Source organism: Camarhynchus parvulus, chromosome 3, assembly GCF_901933205.1.
Source record: "Camarhynchus parvulus chromosome 3, STF_HiC, whole genome shotgun sequence".
NCBI classification, from domain to species: domain Eukaryota; kingdom Metazoa; phylum Chordata; class Aves; order Passeriformes; family Thraupidae; genus Camarhynchus; species Camarhynchus parvulus.
This window is the reverse complement of record NC_044573.1, coordinates 86,680,832-86,702,813: the sequence shown is the minus strand read 5'-3', so window position 1 is coordinate 86,702,813 and position 21,982 is coordinate 86,680,832. Positions and strand designations below refer to the sequence as shown.

Below are 21,982 nucleotides of genomic sequence, written 5' to 3'. Positions count from 1 at the left end.
TATTTGTTAAAAGGTTTGTAGTTGCAAACTACTAAACAGAGTATGGTATATTATAAATGAACTGCTTTTACTTACTGGCTTTCAGAATGTGGCATGGGCTACCAAAGTTAGAGAGCACCAGGTAAGCCCATCACTGGCCTAATGACAGCATGCTCATTACTCTAAGTGACATTATGCTGCTAAGCGGCTCGCTTACTCCAGATCCCAGGCTTTTACTAGCATCACCATAGCAACATTCAGATTTCTCAGGGGTTTATTTATGACTAAATGGAACACAGGGAGTCAGACATTATTCCAACACTATAATCTGCTCTAATCCTCCGCCATCACAGGGAAAAATGAAAATCAGATATGGTGACTGCAAACAAGTTTTCGACAACAGAAATATGTTCTGTCCTGGTGTGCAGGGAAGGGAGACAGTGTGCTAGGCCTTGAATAAAATCTAGATAAAAAACAAGAATTCCACTAAATTTGAAATAGATGTTAATTCTAAATTGTACATTTTAGGGAAAAAAAGCCAAACAAGTCCATGCATTAAGACTACATAAAACTGAAATATTTTCTCATCTCAAACAATACCAGCTTACCAAATTACAGAATAATTAGTTAGCTCCAGTAAAAAAACAGCTGATGATAAAACTTAAACCTCAAAAAAAAAAGAAATCTTCACATTGCAACTTCAGTACAGTTATCTAAGCAGAGAAAAGCAACAGAATTGATGTAATGATTAGCTAAAAGGCAAAGAAGATTTTTCATGGATTGACTTTTGATGGTGTCTGAAAAATAAAGCCTTATCTCATGCACCTGTTTGATACTGCATTCAAAAAAACAGTGAATGAAATCTCATAGGAGCTTTGATTACGGTCTCAGCAGCCCTTTCCAGCTATTAAAATAAGCACATTTTACTCATTGGGTTCTGTATCCCTCCAGAAGTATAGTTTAAATATACCATACAGACAAAGATACTTTAGTAGAAGTCTATTACAAATTCAATTAAAAGATAAGTGAAAATAATTCTGCTACTGCCACTCAAAATCATTGACAGAAAGAAGCAAGCCATCACTCCAACATCACAACAGAATATTCACACATAAAAATTTTAACACTATAAAACACAAGTCAAGATGGGACAGGGTATCCAGCATCCTCAATGAGTCCAAACAAGTGGGAGAGGAAAGGGGTGATGAGAACCCTTCTCTCCAAAAGGAATGTGGGTCTGCTCTTGCTGGCATTGCCACCCACAGACTGCCATTACATTCATGTTTGCAGGTTTTCTAGAAATCTCTTTCCACCTTCTTTTGAATGTTCCACTTTCTCTTCAAGCTTATATTAGGTGAGGTCCATGATTCATTTTTATCAAGAGAATACAAAAGGGATGTGCACACCTCCAAGCTGCCTTGTAATCTTGTGTTTACACATCACCCCACATCTACTCATCTCCCTCCCCAGCACGCTAAGTGTTGATGAGTAAAATGGTGCAATCTCTTAATTTCTTTTCTTACCTCAGACACCACTTTGGCTGTGGCTGAACAGAAATCTTTGTCAGAAAAACATATTCAACAGCAAGAACTCGGGAACCACCATGTTAACCAGCTGCATCATATCATTAGACTGGGGCAGGCCAGTGAATCAGCTCAAGAAACTGATCCTGCTTAAAAATAACCCCGCAAGGAGAGTAGCACAGATCCTCAATCCAAAACAGAATAAATCCTCTTAAACACCTGGGCCAGTACAGCTGCCAAGAAGGTGCAAGGAAGGCAGCTGTGCTGCAGCACTGTCAGCACTCCCTGGCAGCTGTGCCCCTGTGAGTACCTTGTGAGCATCTCTGCAGAGTGACTGTGGCCCACCACAGTCCCAGCCTAGGTTCTCTTCTTGTGGGAGTCAGCAACCTGCCAGATTATGTTTTCATCTCTAAGGACACAGCTTTCTGAGGGAGAAATGCTTTATTTATTCTACAGCTACTCTCACCCAGAGCATGTTCACAACCCTAACTCCACCCTTGAACAAAAGAAATGATACTGCCCCACACTCCTTTATCCTTTCTACTTCTTCCAAGGTCTTGAGTCCTTGGAATATAAGCAGACCCTAATAAGCAAAATTAAGCTTCCCATCAACATAGAGACCTAAGTCTGTGAAGTTTAAACCAGCAAAGCTGCATTATTAGAGTGAAATACCATGTTTAAAATGGATCCATTTCATAAAGAGGTGAGAAAATGAAAGGAAATTTCCCACTTATTATTCTTATATCGTGACTAGTTACAGAAACGGCTCCCAGCAAACCCATGTGCTGCAACCTAAAATGTGACAACTACTGTATAAAACAGCACCATATAAAAGACAGGATGACGTACTGAAGCACTAATCTCTAATATGTTGAAAAGCAGAGGTATAGCTCATCCTTACACTTACCAATGGGGTCTTAACAAATTGTGTATGTACTAACATTTTCCTGATTTTATGTTCTGTTAAGAAACACAATTTTAAGTATTTTGCAAGAAAAAGTCAACACGACTTGTTATTTTTCAAATATCTTTTCTGATTTAGTAACACTCCCTCCAGAAAGTGCAATCCTTCCTCTTCTCAGCTACAAATAGCTATTTTTCACAATATACTAAATGAAATAATTTTTTTTCCCTACATCCTTAATTTTACAGGTGCACTGCCAGTCCAGTATTTCTAAAGTCCCTGAAAAGAACTAAAGCAAGCCATACCTGATGGATTTCAGAATCTTCCCCTAATTCTATCTTGTAGAGAAAAATCAGTCATTGGAAGTTACCATAAAACACAAAGGCAGTAGCAATCTAATTTACTCAGCCTAAAGAAAGATCCATCAGCAGCTGTTCACCAACTGCATTTAGAAATGCAAACGCACCACAGAGCATTGCAGGCTGCTTTCCAACAAACAGTCCTCACTCCCCCAAAAAAATCCAACAGAAAATGCACAAGCAAATGTAATTTATCTTCTAAAGGAGAAAAAAATCCCCAAAACAACAACAGCAAAAAGAGGAAAAAAAAAAAACAAAAAACAAACATACAAAAAAAAACCACTATCAGAAGGAATTATTTCACCACAGTTGAAAAAAGCATTAATATTGTAATAATTCTCAGTACAAAAGCTACCACACAGACCTCAAACACTGAGCACGTGTGTGAAATTACTGAGCACAAGGAAACAGACAAACCAAGCAGAGGATGAAGGTAACTGAAATAATTACAAGTTTTCCATCTCAGCATTCCAGACAACTTCTGGTGTAAGGCTGGAACCAAGTTGAATTTAAAGGTACAACATGGCTAAAAATGTCAGTTTCAGTACAAACCAGAAATAATTGTTCAGCAATCTACCTACAGTAACTGTAGATATTGGTATTCATTGTGTGAGCTAGAGAAATGAAGAGAATGTGAAATCAATAAATGAGAACAAAACTAATAGCAACAAAGTAGGCAAAAATGCTGGAAGTGTCTTTCCGGATCATTCCTGCCAGGATTTGAAAGAGAAACGTGCAATTCAACACAATCTACAATAGGGAATACCACAAATATTCCTTCATCAACAGCAGCAGTCTACTCTAAAACAAAAAGTAGACGAGAATCATCCACTAAAACCAGAAACAAAGCCTGTTGCTCTTTTTCTTTCAAAGCAAGTCATTTTGGACTGATTACAATGGGATTATCAGCACCACCATGTTCCACAAAACAACCTTTTCACTGACAGATGACTCTCTAAACAACAGAGATTTACTGCAATAGGTTTAAAAACATCACTGAAGTAAAAAAAAAAAAAAGGAGAAAAAAAAAAGCTGTTCTGTAGTTACTCTGGATGAAATTACATTTTCAGTGTACAGCAGACATTAAATGTGGTTTATTTTTTAAAGTTATAGAATACAAAACTGCTATGAGTTTATCCTAGAACTTTAACCTTGAGGGACAGTTGCAGCATATTCCTCTATCCACGGGGACAGAAAGTCAGCCTTAAGAGTAACAACAGACAGCACAATACACACACCTCATTTCTGTCACAGCCCCTGCAAAAAGACTAAGAGCTCCAAGCACTTGGCAGAGACCAGCAAAGGTTTCTGAGAGAGGCACTGGGAAGCATGATAAGACATATGCTATTTCCTTGTGGGAAGAAAAAAAAAAGCTAAAATTATGGACATGGAAAGAGAATGTGGGAAAAGCTAGGAGAAAAAAAGGTAAATGACAAAAAAGAATTTATATAAAAGCTGAAGATGCTCAGTCAATAAAAGCTGAACAAAGTCCTTCTCTTGATTAATAAAAGCTACACTTTTTCACCTTGTGTCAAAAGCAGCACACAGCTGAGCCAGCACAACAAGAGCACAGGCTTTGGGAAATAAGAAAGCAAAGCTGGAAGAGATGAAGATTTCAGTTCACTGGGCCAGCATCTGAAGATTACTGGTATTATACCTGCCTGGGTATACAGCACATACACTGAAACATCCATCATGACAGTACACTGGGAAGGAAAGGACTCTAAACTAGGCAATTTACTGTCCTCTTTTTTTTGTGCAGAAAAAGAATATGGTTTCTCTGTCTATTTAAGGGTATTCCAAGACATAAGGTAACTGTGGTAGTCTAACAATGGCATAAAAATGCATTAAACTAGACATATTTAAATATATTCCAGCCCATTGCCACTGGCCAAATAAAACTACCAGTAACATGTCCCTGCCCCAAGACACAGCTGGGGCTAGTTAGATGACTACAAACTCATGTGACAGGATCGCAGTAAGCTACTCCCATCCCACAAGGCTTCCAGCTGCAGATCAACAATGCACTGAGAGCCTGGTGTTTAGCAGCTTTTATTCTCCAGGAAAATGACAGAGTTAATCAATAACTAGCTAGCTCTCAAAATACCACTTACTCAGACTCTAAGTATTTGAAGGGACAGCATATACCTTTGGGATAGGCTCCTGTTACAAATCACTCCCAAAAAAACCCTCTTTCTCTTCTCCTCTCGTGACTCTTTCCTCAACTGCACACAGACCCTGAAAAGACCAAATGTCCAAACTTCCAAGGCTACATCAACCACATCATCCTGGTCTGCATAAAAAAACAGTGTGGCCAGCAGGTCAAGGGAAGGGATTCTATTCTGCCCTGCTGAGACCCCACCTGGAGCACTGCATCCAGCTCCAGGGGCCCCAGCACAGGAAAGGCACAGTATGCTGGAGAGGAGGGCCACAAAAATGATGAGAGGACTGGAGCACCTATCCTGTGAGAACAGGCTCAGAGAGTCGGCATTCTTCAGTCAGGAGAAGCAATTTTTTACAATGAGGGCGGTGAGACACTGTAACAGGACACTGAGGAGCTGCAGATGCCTCCTCCCTAGAAACCAAAGTCAGACAGAACAGGGCTTTGAGCAACCATATCTAATGAGAGGCATTCCTGCCCACAACAGAAGGGGTGGATTAGATGATCTCTGAAGGTCCCTTCCAACCAACCCAAACCACTCTATCAAATTAGCTGCTTAAAGTTGGATTGTCTCAAGAGCTCCTGTAGCATGTACCCATTTTCAGAGTTAATTACCACTTCAGTTCTTCCCTGAGTCTGCCTCACTTCACCCAGCTACTGTACCTGCAGCAACCTATCTTCCCTGTGCCTGAACAACCAGCTCCATGTGGGATTTTGGTGTAATGACATTTCCAATGCAACAGAAGCAGTATCGGCCACATAAGAATTCATATCCATTATATGGGAACCTACAAGTAGCAGAATAGTCCTGCCTTGGTTACTTTTTGCTCATAGAAACTTGTTTTACAATGTGAATGATAAAAAAGAGCACTGATGAACTTTTGTAAAACTAATCTGACAGAACTGAGAGACCTTCTGTCCACACCATGCAATAGGGGAGAGTGATCTATGCAAATTCTTAGGTACTGAATGCCAGAAATTCTTAGATGAGTTAGAAATTACAGGAAGTATAATTTCCTAATTGAGGGCACTTCCTTATTTCAAAACAAGCTGATCTTCACACACATGAAGTCCTGTGGTTCTACGTTGGAATACAAGAGAAGCTGGAAAAACAACTAGAAAGCAAAGTAACTAGATTTGGTTTTGATGAAATTGTTAATTTTGCATCACCAGTATTGTTAAAGACTATTCTTCCAGAAATATCTTTGAAAGTTTTCCCCCTTCTCCTCCTTTTTGGAGACAAAGCAACTTCACATAACTTGTATCTAAATTAAACATTATTCTTTACTCTCAAGTTTAACTGTATAACATTGACAGGAAAGGCATGAGGCTTGCCATAGCAGTCTACTTCTAGAGTTTGATAAGCAGAACAGCAGCCTAGCAGTAACTCTTCTAACAATATCTGAAATTATGGATTATGTTCTTAACATTTGTAATTTCTACAGAGCTGGGAGAATTGGACACAAATTAGGGTGGGGAAATACTCCTTCCAAAGACTGATTTTAAATAGGGACCAAAGAAGTGAAGTTGACAATTTTGTCATCCTGAATTTTAACAGCAAGGACTCTCTGACTGAAAGTCAGAGAAAAGTGCATTTGCATAGTCAGTTACTTGAATTGAATTGTCAATACCATTAAGTGGCTCATAAAGAGCTACACATCTTCCACAAGTAAAAACAAGACAGAAATTGTTATCAGCCACTAACTGAGGGAAAGCCTCAATAGATGGCCGGTAGTACAAGTCACATCCAAATTTTAAAAATAAAGCTCTACATTTTATGGCCAAGGAATTCTCTACATGTGTTACAGAGATAGTCTAAATTGGTCTTACTTGCTTATCAAGACTACTGAAATGGATTGAGAAGGCTAAGCCCACTATTACAACAAAATTTTTGTTTTTAAAATATCGTCCACTTAGGCAACATCAATCTTCAATGACTTCAATAAAAATGGAATTATTTTACTTTTAAAAAATACTGCTAAAGATATGTTAAATGTCTTTTTCTTGTTCAACATAAAGGATGCAACATCTCTTATTTAAAGGCCAGATGGCACTGCATTCACTATTACATTGCTAGTGTTCCTGAAATAAACTTCCGAGTTCTTAACATTCAGTTTTGTCATTTACCAACCAGCTGTGATTAACACTGAATGCTCTACCTACTCAAACTCTGTAAATATTTCTTGCCATGCTAAATTCAGTTAAGCCACAGTAGGAGTTCTTAATACTATTTATATCAGCCTAGCCAGACCACCTACATATAGTCCTCCTTCTACGTATTTGTGAGATAAGCTTCCACATCACTGCTGTCCTATCATGTAAGACTCTATGTTAATGAGACATTATTATGCTAAACCTGAAAAGAGAACTGAATTGTCTTGTTCCACACAATTTTAAGGACATTTTCCATTCTGTGTGATGGTACCAGATGCATAATCTACACTTGAAACATCCAGGCATACACTAAGAAAAACACAGGCACGGACTGGCCCAAGAATCCATTCTAAGGATTAGTATGCCATTCTGATCTGCTTCTGGACCATCTGTACTGAGCAGATCACCCTTGCCTTTGAAGATCCTTTATTCTCCAGCTACTTCTTCCATGATAAACATTAGAGATTCTGTTTCAGAAGCTGCTGAAAACCTTGAAACCTCTAGAATTAAACATATATATGCAAAACCATCCCCCCAGTGACTAACACGAACTCTCTGGGTACTTGTGGTTCCATGACTGTTGAAAAGCATGCCTGTAACAAATCTTTCTGCAAAACAATGCTCCTAAAGCAGAGCAACATTTGTTCTGCTCTTTTCATTATGTTCACTTTCATAATGAAACGCCTATTTCAGCACTCTACCTGCTAGCTGCAAATGTTAAGAGGAAAATATCTCTGCTTACCTGGTAATTCCCTTTCAGTAGTAACGTTCCACAGATCCATTCAGCCTGCTTGCAGCTTGGGGGTAAACCAGACTCATCAGTCATCAGCATCAGAATATCCTTCCCATCTAAAGAAATTCACCCCTCCCCACATCAAAAGTTTCTGAAGCTAAAATAAAGCTATGCTACTTCCTTGCATCACAGATTGTGCAATTGTCTTTAAAAAAAGGGAGTGGAGGGGGAGGGGAAACTGTGAATGGTGGGGATACTACAAATCATTCTATTTCTGTGATCTTTTGTTGAATCCTCAGGATTTTGAAATCATGTCCAAGTAGGAGACCATCTGTGTATTTTCAGGGGAAGAATAAAAACTGTGTATAGCAGAGGAAAGATTTTTTTCATCTGCCATGTAGGGAACTTTCGAAATACCCTACCTGCCAGTCATGAATAATCTTTTACTTCAAAGCTTAACATCCAAAAAAAAAAAAAAAAGTCATCTGGTAATCTTTATCTTTCCCAGGCACAGACAAGACTGCTGAAAAAGTGGTTAAAGCTAAAAACTAAACTGGATATGAGTTAGGTGTCTGGTGTGCCAATGGGCAGCAGGTCTTCAATCATAATTTAAAATACACTAGTGAAGCTCTGCCCTTTGCTTCAGCCGTTTAAGAATTTAGTTGATTTTGGCACCCTTAGAGAACATGACAGATAACTGTCTTTTTCAGATATGCATTTCATGCTGAAATGACTGTTTTTTCAGCTAAGGACAATTCCTCATGAAGTACTGTTCTGAGAGTCCAATGCTAGATTAAACACTGCAGACACATAAAAGGCTTTCCAAAGAAGGTACCTGGATCTTATTCAAGCCTAAGAACCACAAAAAAATAACAAACACACAAAGCTGACACAATCTCTCTGCTCTTTCTAGATATTAAGCCTGAAGACCACTATGCAGAACTCTAAAATCCTCAGTCGTTACTGTGAAAAAGCCAATATTACAGTGGCCTGAAGCCAACACTACAGAATGAACACATATGGACAAGAAAGGTGCTGGAATATTCATACTATTATTATAAGACATGCCATAGGAAGTCTCACAGACATCCCAATTTATTCAAATATCCTTATGTACAAATACTCTGATTTTCAATTTCAGGAAAAAGCCATGCCCTGTGTTTTGGCCACTATGTGAATAAGGAAGTACTGAAGAAAAATAAACCTAGAAGCAAGGGGAAATTCCTAAATGTTACCCACGCTGGGAGGAACAGGTTATGCCTGCTTGTTGGGCAGCTCTAGACACAGACGGCCCTGCAGAATAAGCAAGGAAATTAGACTTGCTCTCATTAGTCTGAGAAAGGCTGTAAAAGACACTCCTACTCACAGCTTTAACTGTGTAACTTGTTTCTCCAAATGGTTCAACTAGCCAACAGGACAAGTCCTGCTCCAAACTGCACCCACCTATTATCAGCTTAAGCATCTCCCATGTAATAGCATTCACTGCTTTACTCCAAATAGGAACCAAACCCTGAGTTAAGAGAACACAAATCACAGAGAAACACAAAAAGCAGCACTGGTAACATTAGGACATATAGTCTGTTATCCACTCCTATGTTCATCACACATCTTTCTAGAAAGCCCTGAAACAATACATGAGCTTAGAAGAAGTAGGTTTAATCCAGCAAGAAAAAAACAGCACATGTAACAGCATCAGGAAAGCAGACTGAAGTGGTCACACAGAGTACAAAAAGCTGACATACTTGGAGCATGGTTATGCATAAGCAAGAGGAAAGAAAATGTTCAAGGAAAGCCTTGCCTATGTTCTTCAAACGTCCAGTTTTAAGTATTTAAAAATACTCCCTTTGGCAATACAAAGGAAAAGAAAACTATAAAAGATCTGTGCAGAAGAATGCCTGACAGCACAGTAAAAGTACTGATGGAACTCTAAATATCAGCAGTTTGAACAAGTTCAGGCACTGGCCTGGGACAGTGAAGCTGAACTCCGGCACTCATACATCAGACCATGGGAAAAACAGACTGGAGATGTGAATTCACAAGGAAGACACACTTCCAGTAAGGGCTCCCAGCAAGGCAATTCAGGTCTATTATCTGCCATTAGTAAGAACTTACTAACATTAAAGCACTGCTGTTTGTAAAAGATTTGCCATTGCTTTTGCTGCTTTCCCCATTTAAGGGCAAATTCCCATCACCACAAGATTATAAGTAGGTAGCTCAAAAAGAGAGAGAGACACTAAGTACATACTGATCTCTGTACTACATGAAGATGAGTTAGAGATCTCACTGGCTGTTCTAGGCAGCTTCCTAGACAGCACCATAAGACTGTAAGTAATCAGGATGCATTTCTCCAAGTTTCTACATACTCTAGTGGCCCTGCAGCAAGCACAGGGACTTCAAATCTTTCCCCAAACAAGTCCAACTATAGTAGAATAACTACCGGTATAGATTTGCACACTGTTTGGCAGATCTCATTGGTTCAGCCTATTCCATCAAATAACAACATGCATTATTATCCAAAGCATACTGAAACTCCAATAAGGCATTTGCAAACACATCCAAACATCTTTTACAGACTGACTTAGTCTGCTTAGCCAGAAAAACAAAATTAGCACTACCTTTCGACTCCCAGCATTGGGGGAATGGGATCCCAGCAGATGAAAAATAACAAAGGAAGGAACAACAAGTACGAATTGGTGGGTTTTACCTTTGGAAAAGCCACAGAGCATTCCACTGCTTTTACCAAATACAAGGTGATTGGCAACACCATCAAATTCACTTCCAGTAAATGACGAAAATTTTGGCAACTAAAATAGGACAGTTGCACGTGTTGGTAGCCAGACTGAAAAATAAATTTCTTACTTATAGATCTACTGCTAAAAAGTCAGTAAAATTCACTCTCAAGTGATCCATAAGGACTTTAGGTTGCAGTTCCAGTTCACTACAAGACCTCCCAATAATTTTGAGTTGGAATCAGATAGGAACTCTCTGTTGGACATTCCTCAATAGACTTCAGGAACAGGTACATTTTGGGTGGACACCCCATGAGTTTCCCTCATGCAACATTATCATTCTTCTGAGTTCAAAACGATGCATTTTCAGTCCAAGCTTCCTGTCAACTTCCCAACATATTCCCACCTATTTTGAATACCTGATAAGGCAAAAACAACAGCCCCACACATCTGTTTCTGCTTCTTTAAATATAAACCTGATAATAAAAGTTTCTACTAATGAGATTAAAGTGTTTTTGTAAAAACACAATATTCATATTCTAAACAGCTAATGTGGGAACACTTCCCAGATCAAAGCACCTGCCAGACTTGAATAAAGCCTATCACTCCACAAGAACTCACCAAGACCGCCAGTACAAGCCTGTGGCTCTTCCTGGCACAAGTGAGGACGCCAGAATTTTAGTTTCAATATCAAGGATCAGATACTGATTTTAAAAGAGGATGGGTTGCATTGCTCTGTTCTGTGAGAGCTCACGCTGAAACTGCTTAGGATCAGTAAGAGGTAAATTTTTACCTTTCTTTCTTGCACAGCTCCGCATATCAACATCACAACAAGTTCTGGTATCCCCATTTTAACTGTACCTGTGTCCAGTCATCTGCTCCAAAACAGAGACTATCACCAGTGACACTACCAAATGAGAGGCAGAACAAGGAAGAAGCCAGAGCCACCACAGCCAGTGAGGTGTCAGGGAAGCCAACAACATTCCTGCAGCTACTGTCTGAAAAGCAGCAGTCCATAGCATGCTTTTGGAAATTGTGCTTGTCCTGTTTGTTCTATTTATTTTCAGAATCAGGTGGGATCCCAAATTTTTTGCCTTGATTTTTGGTAAATGCAAAGCTTGAACAGGCCTTTTCTTAGCTGCCAGTGCTGAAAAAGCTGCATGAAAAGTTATGTGAACTCTTACAGTGAAGGAAGAATACCACAATATATCACAGTATGAATATCACAACACGGCCCAAGCAATTTTTAGGTAAGACTCTGCCCTAATCACTGGGCTCACACTATCTGTACCTGTTAGTGCTTGCGGGAGGTTTCAAAAGAGATTTTCCACTCCTGTTGCAGCTGGTGTGATGCCAGCTGGGAGCTTTCATACCCATGGGAAGTGGCTAAAGTAATGCCAGTCTGAACTTGACTACATTGCAGGAGCTCTTATGATTAAGATCCTTTCTGCAGGACTCCTCTCTTTAGAAACATCTGGATTTCACTGAACTAACAACAAACCAGTCAAATGCGTAATAGTTGTGTGCAGCTATTTGCCAGGAGAGGATACTAAAGATGTCTACATATGCTCAAGGAGAAACTGGACAAGTACACAAAACAGATTCATTATGGGCTATCAATTAGACAAACCAAAATCCAAAGCTCAGGAAATCCTCTGAACCAGGAACAGTCAGGGATGGAAAAAAGATTCATCACACACACACACACACAAGTTGTTCTTCCAAACCGTCACCAGGCATCTACTTAGGGACACGGCAGAAGGAAGCTGGGCCAGATGAGCCTTTGGGCTGAATCAGCACAGTCATTCTCAAATGCTTAAGTGAGGAGACATGGAACTACTACTTCTCCCTCAAATTGGAAAAGACAGCCTTCACTCCACTAAGGGGAAAGAGATTTCCCATCTGCCAGTGTGGATGTTTATTTCAGTCAAAAGGAGGCACATAAACATTGCTCACTTCACTTTCCACATGTATCCACTTTGAAAGTCTCTCCTTGCAACGCTGATCTACCTTCCAGAGTGAACAAACATGTTAAAAACATATAAAATTTCATCTTAAAAGCTGTTCCATGAATTTTCATCTCCACAGTTCCCACTGAAGTTTTTTTCAAAACCAGACTGCTCCCATAGCTAGTTAGGAAGCTTCTAAATTTCCATCCTGATCACAGCCAGCTTTTTACCCATCTGTTCTTGTGCCAGCAATTGCCTGGTTTTGAGCTAAGCTGCAAGCCATCTGACATGTTCACAATAATGGATCAATGGTCTACTTAGGAAAGCAAAAGGTCAGATCAGCATGACAAAACATTGAATTAATTTTGCACCTAAAATTCCAAGTTATTTTAAAACCTAAAGAACAGAGTTTAACTGTACACATACACACTACAAGTTCTGCATTAACCTGCTCATGTCAAGTGAAAATGCCATTTTTTAGGGTTTTTTTAAAGAGATCCCTCCAACTTGAAAGAATAGAAAAAATAAGGGTAGACCTGTAAATAATTTTATAGGTGTATTAAATACAATTATGTGAGTCATTTATACAAGAAGTGCAACAATAAAGAAAAAAACAAATTTAAGAAGTAATAAAGTGCAAAGAACTTACTTCCCAATGTTTTCAGGTAGTGCTTGCAGAGAGATGTCATTTACTGAAAGACATGTCAGATTCTGCAATTCAGGAAAGCTTTCAGGCAACCTGTGGAGATATTAATTTAAATCAAGGACTTCCAGAAGCACTCTTTCACGTGAGTAAGACTTTATTTAGGAAATACACACAGAGGGAAGAAAGCCCAGATTCTAGCATGAAAATTCTAAGGATCATAAAAAACCACACGTGATTTAGGGACTTTAAAGTTTATTCTGTGTCAAAGAACAGGTGATATACCACTCTCTTCCCTGCATCCAATTTGCAACTTCAAAATGCTATAGGGCTTGAGAACATTTTAAGCATTTTCACAAAACTGAAAAATAAAATCAAATACATTAAAAAAATAACACAAACTTTTTTACTATTATTTTCCTGTATAAACAAATGGTAAAATGATTAAATTTTATTCTTATTCTGGCTCCAGTAGCATACACACTTATAGCATTGCCGTTTTGTATTAGCTGCTGGGTTGCTCTTCAATTGCTGCTTTTTTGAAGAAACATGCTGTTCACTGTGAAGACAATGTTCTGCTGTTACAGCATTTCACATTTACTGGTTCACAGCACAAAAGCATGCTAACCCCCCCCCTTCTTACACTATAAAATGCAGTCACATGCAGAACACTTCCAGAGCTCCCAAAGCCTTTAGGTCCATCACCCAGCTGGTCCTCTGCAAGATGTGGCTCTTGATTCCCTCACCCTGAGGGGCTCCTGTGCCCTTGCTGCTCACTGGCCATACCAGAAGCTCAGTTTGCAGTTGCACAAGAGACAGGATGAGCTAAGGGGGCCAATTAGGTAAAGAAGTAGAAGCCCCTGGCCCAGCCACTCAACTTCTGCTCAGCCCCCAGAGCATGCAATCTAAGATCAAGCTGTAGCATTTGGTTTGGCTCCTGCTCTCCCCATCACCCAGCTCAAGGCACATGGTATGACCTGCAGGCAACCTGTCAAATGGAGACACATTAACAGGAAAATACAACTCTGCACAGGGGCATGGGGAGAAGGAAAAAGGCAAATTACAGTGTGGGGTGAAAGGGAGTTTTCATGTGATCAATTCTGTACTGCACTGCTTCATATTCTGGACCTTATTAACAGCAGATTCAAAATGGAGCTTTAAAAGCTCCACTGGGACCACTCATTACCATTTAGACTCTTAACAGGTTTAAGAGTGGAGTTAAATGGTTTGATTGTCTTTTGCTCACCCTGATGTTAACAGGTAGTAGGACTCAATAATTACTGTAGGTCCCTTCCAACTAGAACTATTCTATTCTCTCTACAGCAGGCAGTGGACTTCCATATCTAAAATAAAACTATACATGCGCATAAATATAAATAAATGCATCTGCTTTTTACTGATATAAATAATATATAAACCTGAAATAATCTGAAAACAGCAGGAAAAAATGGTCTGCCAGCCATCTTTAAGGCTCAGTTTCATCAGAGATTTAAGTTTGACAATGAGGCAGCATACTGTATTAGTGGTAGGACATTGATTGCAAAGATCTCCAAATGGCTTTTAAGCTTAGAGGAAATAAGGACAAGAATCAATGGCTAAAAAAATGTTCCAGAATATTATACAAAAATAACTATTTGACTTTCCCACTTTGCCTGGGCAAATCAGTGCAAAAACATACATGCTATTATATAGGTAAAACTGAAATTCTGGATCTCATCACAGAAATACCTGGCAACCATATGTAAACAGTTCCTGGAATCTGTGCTTTCTAACTTGGACTGCTTGGAGTGATGTTTTCCAGGACATGCAAATGCTTTGGAGCCACTTTATCAAGAATTTTTAGAATTCCCTTAAATTATCAACACAGAGTTATGAGATCTATTTCAATGTCACTGAAAAACTCTTTGTGAATTCCACAAAGCTGTAGCTGTACATTACAGGTATTGTTTAAGGCAACACATTACTCAGGCCTCAGGCCTTACTGAGCATACAGAATGAATGAAGAAGGGTAAGCAGAACACTATTACTGACACTTCTGATTTCAATACCAGGGGACACAGATCTGAGCTTTATACACTGCAACTGACGCCTGGAAAAAAGCTGCTCAGTGACCCTCACCACTTGTGTATCTAAACATCAGTTCAGCCTCAGTTTGCTTTGCCGGATTTTTGTGGTATTATTATCCTCACTATATAAATAGGCTACAGAGCCAGGGGGATTAAGATCACAAGTGTCCCTTTAATGCTCAGCGATGTGACTTTCAGAGAACTTAGGAGGCACTATGGGCAATATTCAAAGCACACTTCTGAAGAATCTGAGCTGTACACGTGGGAGAAGCAGTCTTGCAAAACCACTGGAGCGGCTTAAGCTCTTACAGACTCCTGTTTGTTAGCACTGCAGCAGCCCAGCCAGCCAGCCAACCCTGCAAGTGTCTCAGTACAAAGCAAAGCAGGTCAGTGAGCACCCACTGTGAACACTCTGCCTTATGTGACTTGCTCAGCATCACAAAGGAGCTCTGTGGCAATGGCTGGTTCAAGAAATAATTCTCCAAATAGTATTCAAAGGCTTTAACTAGCAAATCACCTCCTCTTTGCCAGTTCCACCCTCACTTTACTAGATAAATTCCAAATTCTTTAGCAAATTGAACAGAGAAATGTAAACAAAACTCCTCTTCCATACTAGAAGTGTGCATAACCTCCAAACCTCAGCTGCTCAGAACAGAGGCTGGCAGCAGATTCAGCAGCCACTGACAAACACAGCACATTTCTGCCTCATGTTACTGCATGTCACTGTGTCCCAATTGACGGCAGGGTGATGAAATGCTAGTCCAAGCTTTAATCATTAGTAAAAGCCATTATCTGCAGCAGCTGATCTACAGCCTATTCCAAATCGTCAGGCACCTGGGTTTGTGCCAATTCATTCCCTCTAACCATTGCTGTATCTTTCCCATGTATGAACTTGGTTTTCCTATGCATTTAAGAAAAGGAATGAAAATCATTTTATAGACAATCAGATTTACCAAATCAGATTTTTCTGATTGGCTAACAGATTTCATCCCCACCCAAAGAAAGATGCAAATCATTTTTTAAATCTGAACTTTTGCTGCAGTCCCCGCCAGAGGCAAACACTCTAGGTCACAATTTATAAGGGCTTATGTAAAATCATAATTGTTACAGCAAGACTGCAATTCTGGTGTGCCATATATTAAGAAGAAGGTGAAGTTACCTAGTCAGTGGATTGCCACTGAAATCTGCTACCTGTAGTGCTCTGCAGAATGAGATGCTTTCTGGTATTTCAGGAATATCTGCAGAAGAAAAAAAAAAAGGAAAAATTGTCAGCAACAGTATGGCATCTGCACTGAAATTATTGTTTAATGTCAGTAAGTAACTCACTACTGCAAGGTGTTATCTTGGTGTCTTTCAAGACATTTCAACATGCAAGGCTGCTCCCTGTCCAAGTACAGAAGTATAGAAGCAGACCCGTTTTGCGCTTCTTCACACTCCATTTTCCCCTCCTGCTCCATGTTCATCTTCCTACTATTCACCTGTCCTTGGACTGATCTTTATCAGACTGCCCATCAAAAGAATCAGACAACCAATATGCTAGGGCTGCCCTAAAGAGCCAATTATAATCTGAACCTCTGGTGAATTGATCAATACATGCCCACATTCTGTAGTGGAAGAAAGAACACGGGAAAGGAAAACAGCGGAAGGAAGAAGAGAATGTGCAAGTCTCTCCAGGTGTAACTTATACTCATGGAAGAAACAACCTTCCTTACACAATAGCCAAGTAATTCCAAAATTTTATTTACACTGACAAGTTGCAAATAAGTACTACCATAACTACACAATTTCAGATTGCCAGGAAGTAAACAGAGATATTTGTACATGAAAACAGGTGGATTTTTTTCAAGGAACTTCAATACAGCACATATATCTGCTCAAGTCAAGTACATCTTAAAAATAAAATTGTCTTCTGGCACTCTCACAGCAAACTGAATATCCACAAATAGGCTGTGAGTCTTCTGATTAAGTGCCTGTTTACTGTCATTGAGATCCAGCAAAAATTAAACAAATATTTATGTTTCCTTTAATGTCAAAATTAATCTTTATGATTGATTTTGAAAGTAATTTTAAAAAAGTAAAATTTTAAGTAAAGGCTGGACTTCTGTTTCAAAGTTTTTGGCTATTTCCACTGACCTCACCAGCCATGTATGATCTAAATACATTGAAAAAAATATGGAAATTAGTTCTTTTCCTACCTAGTTGACTAACTCAGAATTGAATACCCATGTATTTTGTTCAGATTTTCTCCCTAAAAGAGGTGTGAAGGAGAAAGAAGCACAGAAAAGAGGAAAGTACCTGCTCACCAGGTTCATCTCTTGCAAGGTAATCTCACCAAAACCATCTATTTTGAATGCTTCCCAATTCAGAACAAAATCACAGCTGGAAAGCACCAAAAGCATCACCTAGTCCCACCCCCTGTCATGGGCAGGGACACCTTCCACTAGACCCGGTTGCTCAAAGCCCCACCCAACCTGGCCTTGAAGACTTCCAGTAATGGGGCATCCACAGCTTCTCTGGGCAACCTGTTCCAGTCCCTCATCACCCTCACAGCAGTTAATTTCTTCCTAAAATCTCATCTAAATCAAGTCAAATACACACTGGAACTTTTATCTTGCATTACAGCAACAACAAATATGGACACTGAACTTGGCTAACCAACAGCAAGTAAAAAATGTCACCCACTATCTTGTCTTCATGCTCTTCTTCCCTGGGAACTAGCTGGAAACGTTCTGAAAGGGACATCTCTATTTCAAACCTTCTGAGAACTGAGAATTACTTACTTCTTTGCAACCAAGCCAGCATCCACAAACTTTAGAATGCATTTATGTACACACACAACCCTTTCACACAGAGAAACACGCTTTAGCATGACAATCATTCTCACTGATTAAAAACAAACCAGCAATCAAATGACAAAAAGTAAAGCTGAAGTAAAAATAACTATCCTAATCCATTTGGGGAAAATATATATACACATAAAAACACAACGTATAAAGCAGAAGGTAACTCGTCAATGCAGAAATTTCTAAAACTAATCATGTTACCAATTTCCTCCACCAAAATACAGTTTCACTGCCATACTGCAAATATTTTCTCTTGTACTTCTGTATGAGGTACTACAAAACCCAGAAAATATGCCTTCTCAACAAAAGTATTTTGACATGCTTTTTCTGTTTTAACAGTCTTGGATACTACCAGTAAAAGCCAACAATCACCTAAGCTAAGAAGAAAATTACTCCAATATATATACCATTGGCAAAAACACAGTACAGGTACTGCTTATAGTCTGGATGCATTTGCAAATTACTGAATCTGTTCTGAAATAAAATGTGCTTTCCCAGACTATGAAGTTACTACCTGACCAAAATTCTTCAATAAAAAATGCAAACAGACACAGCAAAAACAAGAGAAATTTCATTTTTGTGGGTTTTTCTCACATAATCTCTGACCCAGGAGACATGGGTAAAGCAATGTTGGAAGGAAGATTTTTCCATGGACAAGAGGAATTGGGTTAGAGAACACCTAGGCAGACTTGACTTCCACAAGTCCAAGGGCCCTGTTGGTGCATGCTCACGCGTGCTGAGGGAGCTGGTGGACACCATGGCCAGGCCACTCATGATCATCTCTGAAAGGTCATGGGGATGAAGAGAAGTGTCTGAGGATTGGACAAAAGCAAATGTCAGCCCAGTCTACAAAAAAAAGCAAGAAGGAGGACCCAGGGAACTGCTGGCCTGCCAGCTTCACCTCAATCCCTCCAAATGGATGACAATAAGGTAATCAGGAACAGTCAACATGGATTCACATCCGATGAAATTTATTGCCTTCCACAATGAAACAGCTATCTGGATGGATGAGGGGAGAGCAATGGATATTGTCTCTTTGGACTTTAGCAAGGCTTTTGACACTGTCTTCCACAATAACCTTGTAGGCAAACCCAGAAGGTGCAGACTGAATGAATGGACAGAGGACAGAGACAGATGGACAGAGAACTCAGTGAGCTGTGAGTCCACACCTGGAGAGCTGTGTCACATTCTGGGCTCCCCAGTGTGAGAGAGGGAGCTCCTGAAACAGCTCCAAAAGGTGATTAAGGGACAGGAGCACCTCTCTTACAAAGAAAGGCTGAGGGACCGGGGCCTGTTCACCTCAAGAAGAGACAACTGAGAGGGAATCTCTTCAATGTCTATCAATATCTGAAGGGAGGATGTCAAGAGGATGTTTTCAGGCTCTTCTTGGTGGTGCCAAGCAATAGGATAAAAGGCAACAGATGGAAACTGATGCACAGGAAGTTCCACCTGACTATAAGGAAAAACATCTTTACTGTGCAGGTGGCCAAGCACTAAAACAGGTTGCCCAGAGAGGTTGTAGAGTCTTCTCCCTGGAAATATTCAAGAATCAGCTGGACACAATCCTGAGCAATCCGGCGGTCCAGGACAATCCTGCTTGAGCAGGAAGGTTGGATCAATGACCCACTGTGATCCTTTCCAATATTACCCATTCTCTGATTTTGTAAAGTGCATCCCCCTCACTTGATCCTTTTTCACTATTCATTTCTCTCTTCTGTCTATCTGGACAAAAGAATGGACAAAAATTCAGCGCAGCTCTCTGAAGCAAGGATCATTATACATTTACTGAATTCAAAAAGGTTGAAATGTAACTCATTTTCATTGCCAAGCATCTTAAAAAGATTTCTCAAGCAAAACACAAGTTAAGATACTTTATCACTATGTGTGAAGACTAGTGTAACATTGCACTGAATAAATGAATTCAGAAGAGAAAAGAAGAGGCACATTTTACTATACGACAAAAAGAGTGAGTGATCATTGTAGCAGAGAAGATAACAGTCCATAATAAAACCACTGACAATGGAATGCAGCAGAGGATATTAAAATATATAAAGAAGTCCTTGTGTCTTTTGATGGATTAAGAACCTTTCACAATTAGTGTTGAGTACTCAATTTTGTTACAGACATTAACATGTGCATACCTGCTAGTATCAGCAACAGTAATGTTGAATACTTTTCTTGCCGCTGCTGGATAACCAGCTCAAATCCTACTTAAATATCTAGGATTCTTCTAATGCTACACTCTGATGAATGCTTTGCATTTACACGCTGTCCCAGATGTCCTGGTATGCAGATTCTGCAGCACTGCTAATAATAAAGCCATAAACCAAACATAAGCCCTGTGACGTGTGACAGTACAGATACACTGACAGCAGAAGTGAAGTTGTGGCAGCAGCAGTGGATCAAAACCAAGCTCAGCAGCCATGTACACAAGAGGGCATGTGTCCCCTCCTCCATTCAAAGCACCTCCTCACACGTTTATATGTTTATTGTTACAGTTTGCACAAAAATTTGCTAACAATTTAGCAAGCCCTGTACACGTAACTTTAGAAGTTAGTTTGACATTAGGGAATTCTGTACTGCCTAGATAAGGAAATTACTTCTAAAAATCCTTCTGACTGATGATAATCCTTTCCACCTCCTCCCCCCCCCGTTTTTTTGGAAGATTTTTACAACAGTTACATCACTCAATCCACATTCCCCCACTTTTCTTCCTCTAATGGCTGGGAGGGTTATTTTTAAACCGATAAAAATTTTTGTATGGCACATTTTTTCCAGCATTCTATATTAAATTTCAAGAACTGATAATATTGCATCTACACAAAGGCTACAGTACAGCCAGCATCCTTTATACATCCTGCAACACTGAACATAATTTCCAACACCTAATCAATATCACAACAGCAATGGCCAGGAAAGTCCTAGGCTGTGACAGGGCTGCCAGACCAGAGCTACTCAAACAGTGACTCTAGAGTAAAAGAGTAGAGGTCAAAAAAGTAGTTTTGCAAGAACTTTGTTAAATTCTCAGATATGAGAGATGCCCCACATTCCTCAGGGAGAGTTTACCACGCTCAGGAGTCCTTCAGGGAGCAACTAATGGATGCAGTCATATTTTCCAGCTATGAAGGCAACACAGAGCACGGTGTGTTAGGAGCACTGGAGCTGGCACACTGCATACACCCCAGCCAGAATCAGCAGAACAGGTCTGATTTACCTGGTCATAGTGGAAAGTCCACCAAGAGGTATATACAGAACTTTTACATAAAACACCTTTAACTGCTTAGCAACTAGTAGTAATTCATAAATGTAATTTAACAGCTGATTAGTTTACACCAAATTTATACCCAAGGAAGCCCATTCTAGACTCAAAGACTGTGAATCCATGCAGCATTATCCCTCAGGAGAGATAATCAGCAGCAAACCAGGTCTCATCCATCCAATTCAATACACAGATTATTTCTCATCCCCCTCTGTTCACATATATAATATACATTATCAACTATGGTATTTACACATACACCCACACACACCAAAGATCCGTGGAAGCATTAAGCACCACAACGCCCAAATGCTTTAGGAGCCTAAAGGTTCTCTTGTCACTTCCAGGGGGGTTCCTCTGTGCCACCCACCTTCCCACAGGGATCCCTGAGAAGCCTGCTCTTGGAAAAGTTCAGTTTTCCAGCCCTGCTCTCCACCTCTCCTCCCTCTACTAAACATGGAAGGAAACTGCTCACTTTGTCAAATACCTTTCAAGTGGGAATTTGTGCTGCAAGCATTTGTTTGTCTTTTTGAAGGGCTCTCCAACTGGAAAGCCAGCTGAGCAGGCTGCTGTGACACAAATGTCCCCACCACATCTTTCCATCCTCCCAAAAGCAGCCAAATGCAGCTCCCAAGGGTCTGATCCTGCGGGGGGAAGGGATGGAGGAAGGTTACTCATCC

The 21,982-nt window shown here is 39.8% G+C and overlaps 1 protein-coding gene across 1 annotated transcript in view; it reads right to left on the bottom strand.

Annotated features, from left to right (window-relative positions):
- The window catches only part of LRRC1 (leucine rich repeat containing 1), a 69,180-nt gene that overhangs the window by 22,633 nt on the left and 24,565 nt on the right, over positions 1-21,982 (bottom strand). Inside the window, exons 3-4 of the mRNA XM_030945112.1 lie at positions 16,360-16,438; positions 13,141-13,230 (exon numbers count right to left, since the gene is read on the bottom strand). Of these exons, the coding sequence (XP_030800972.1) occupies positions 13,141-13,230; positions 16,360-16,438 (169 nt within the window). The remainder of the gene's footprint in view (positions 1-13,140; positions 13,231-16,359; positions 16,439-21,982) is intronic.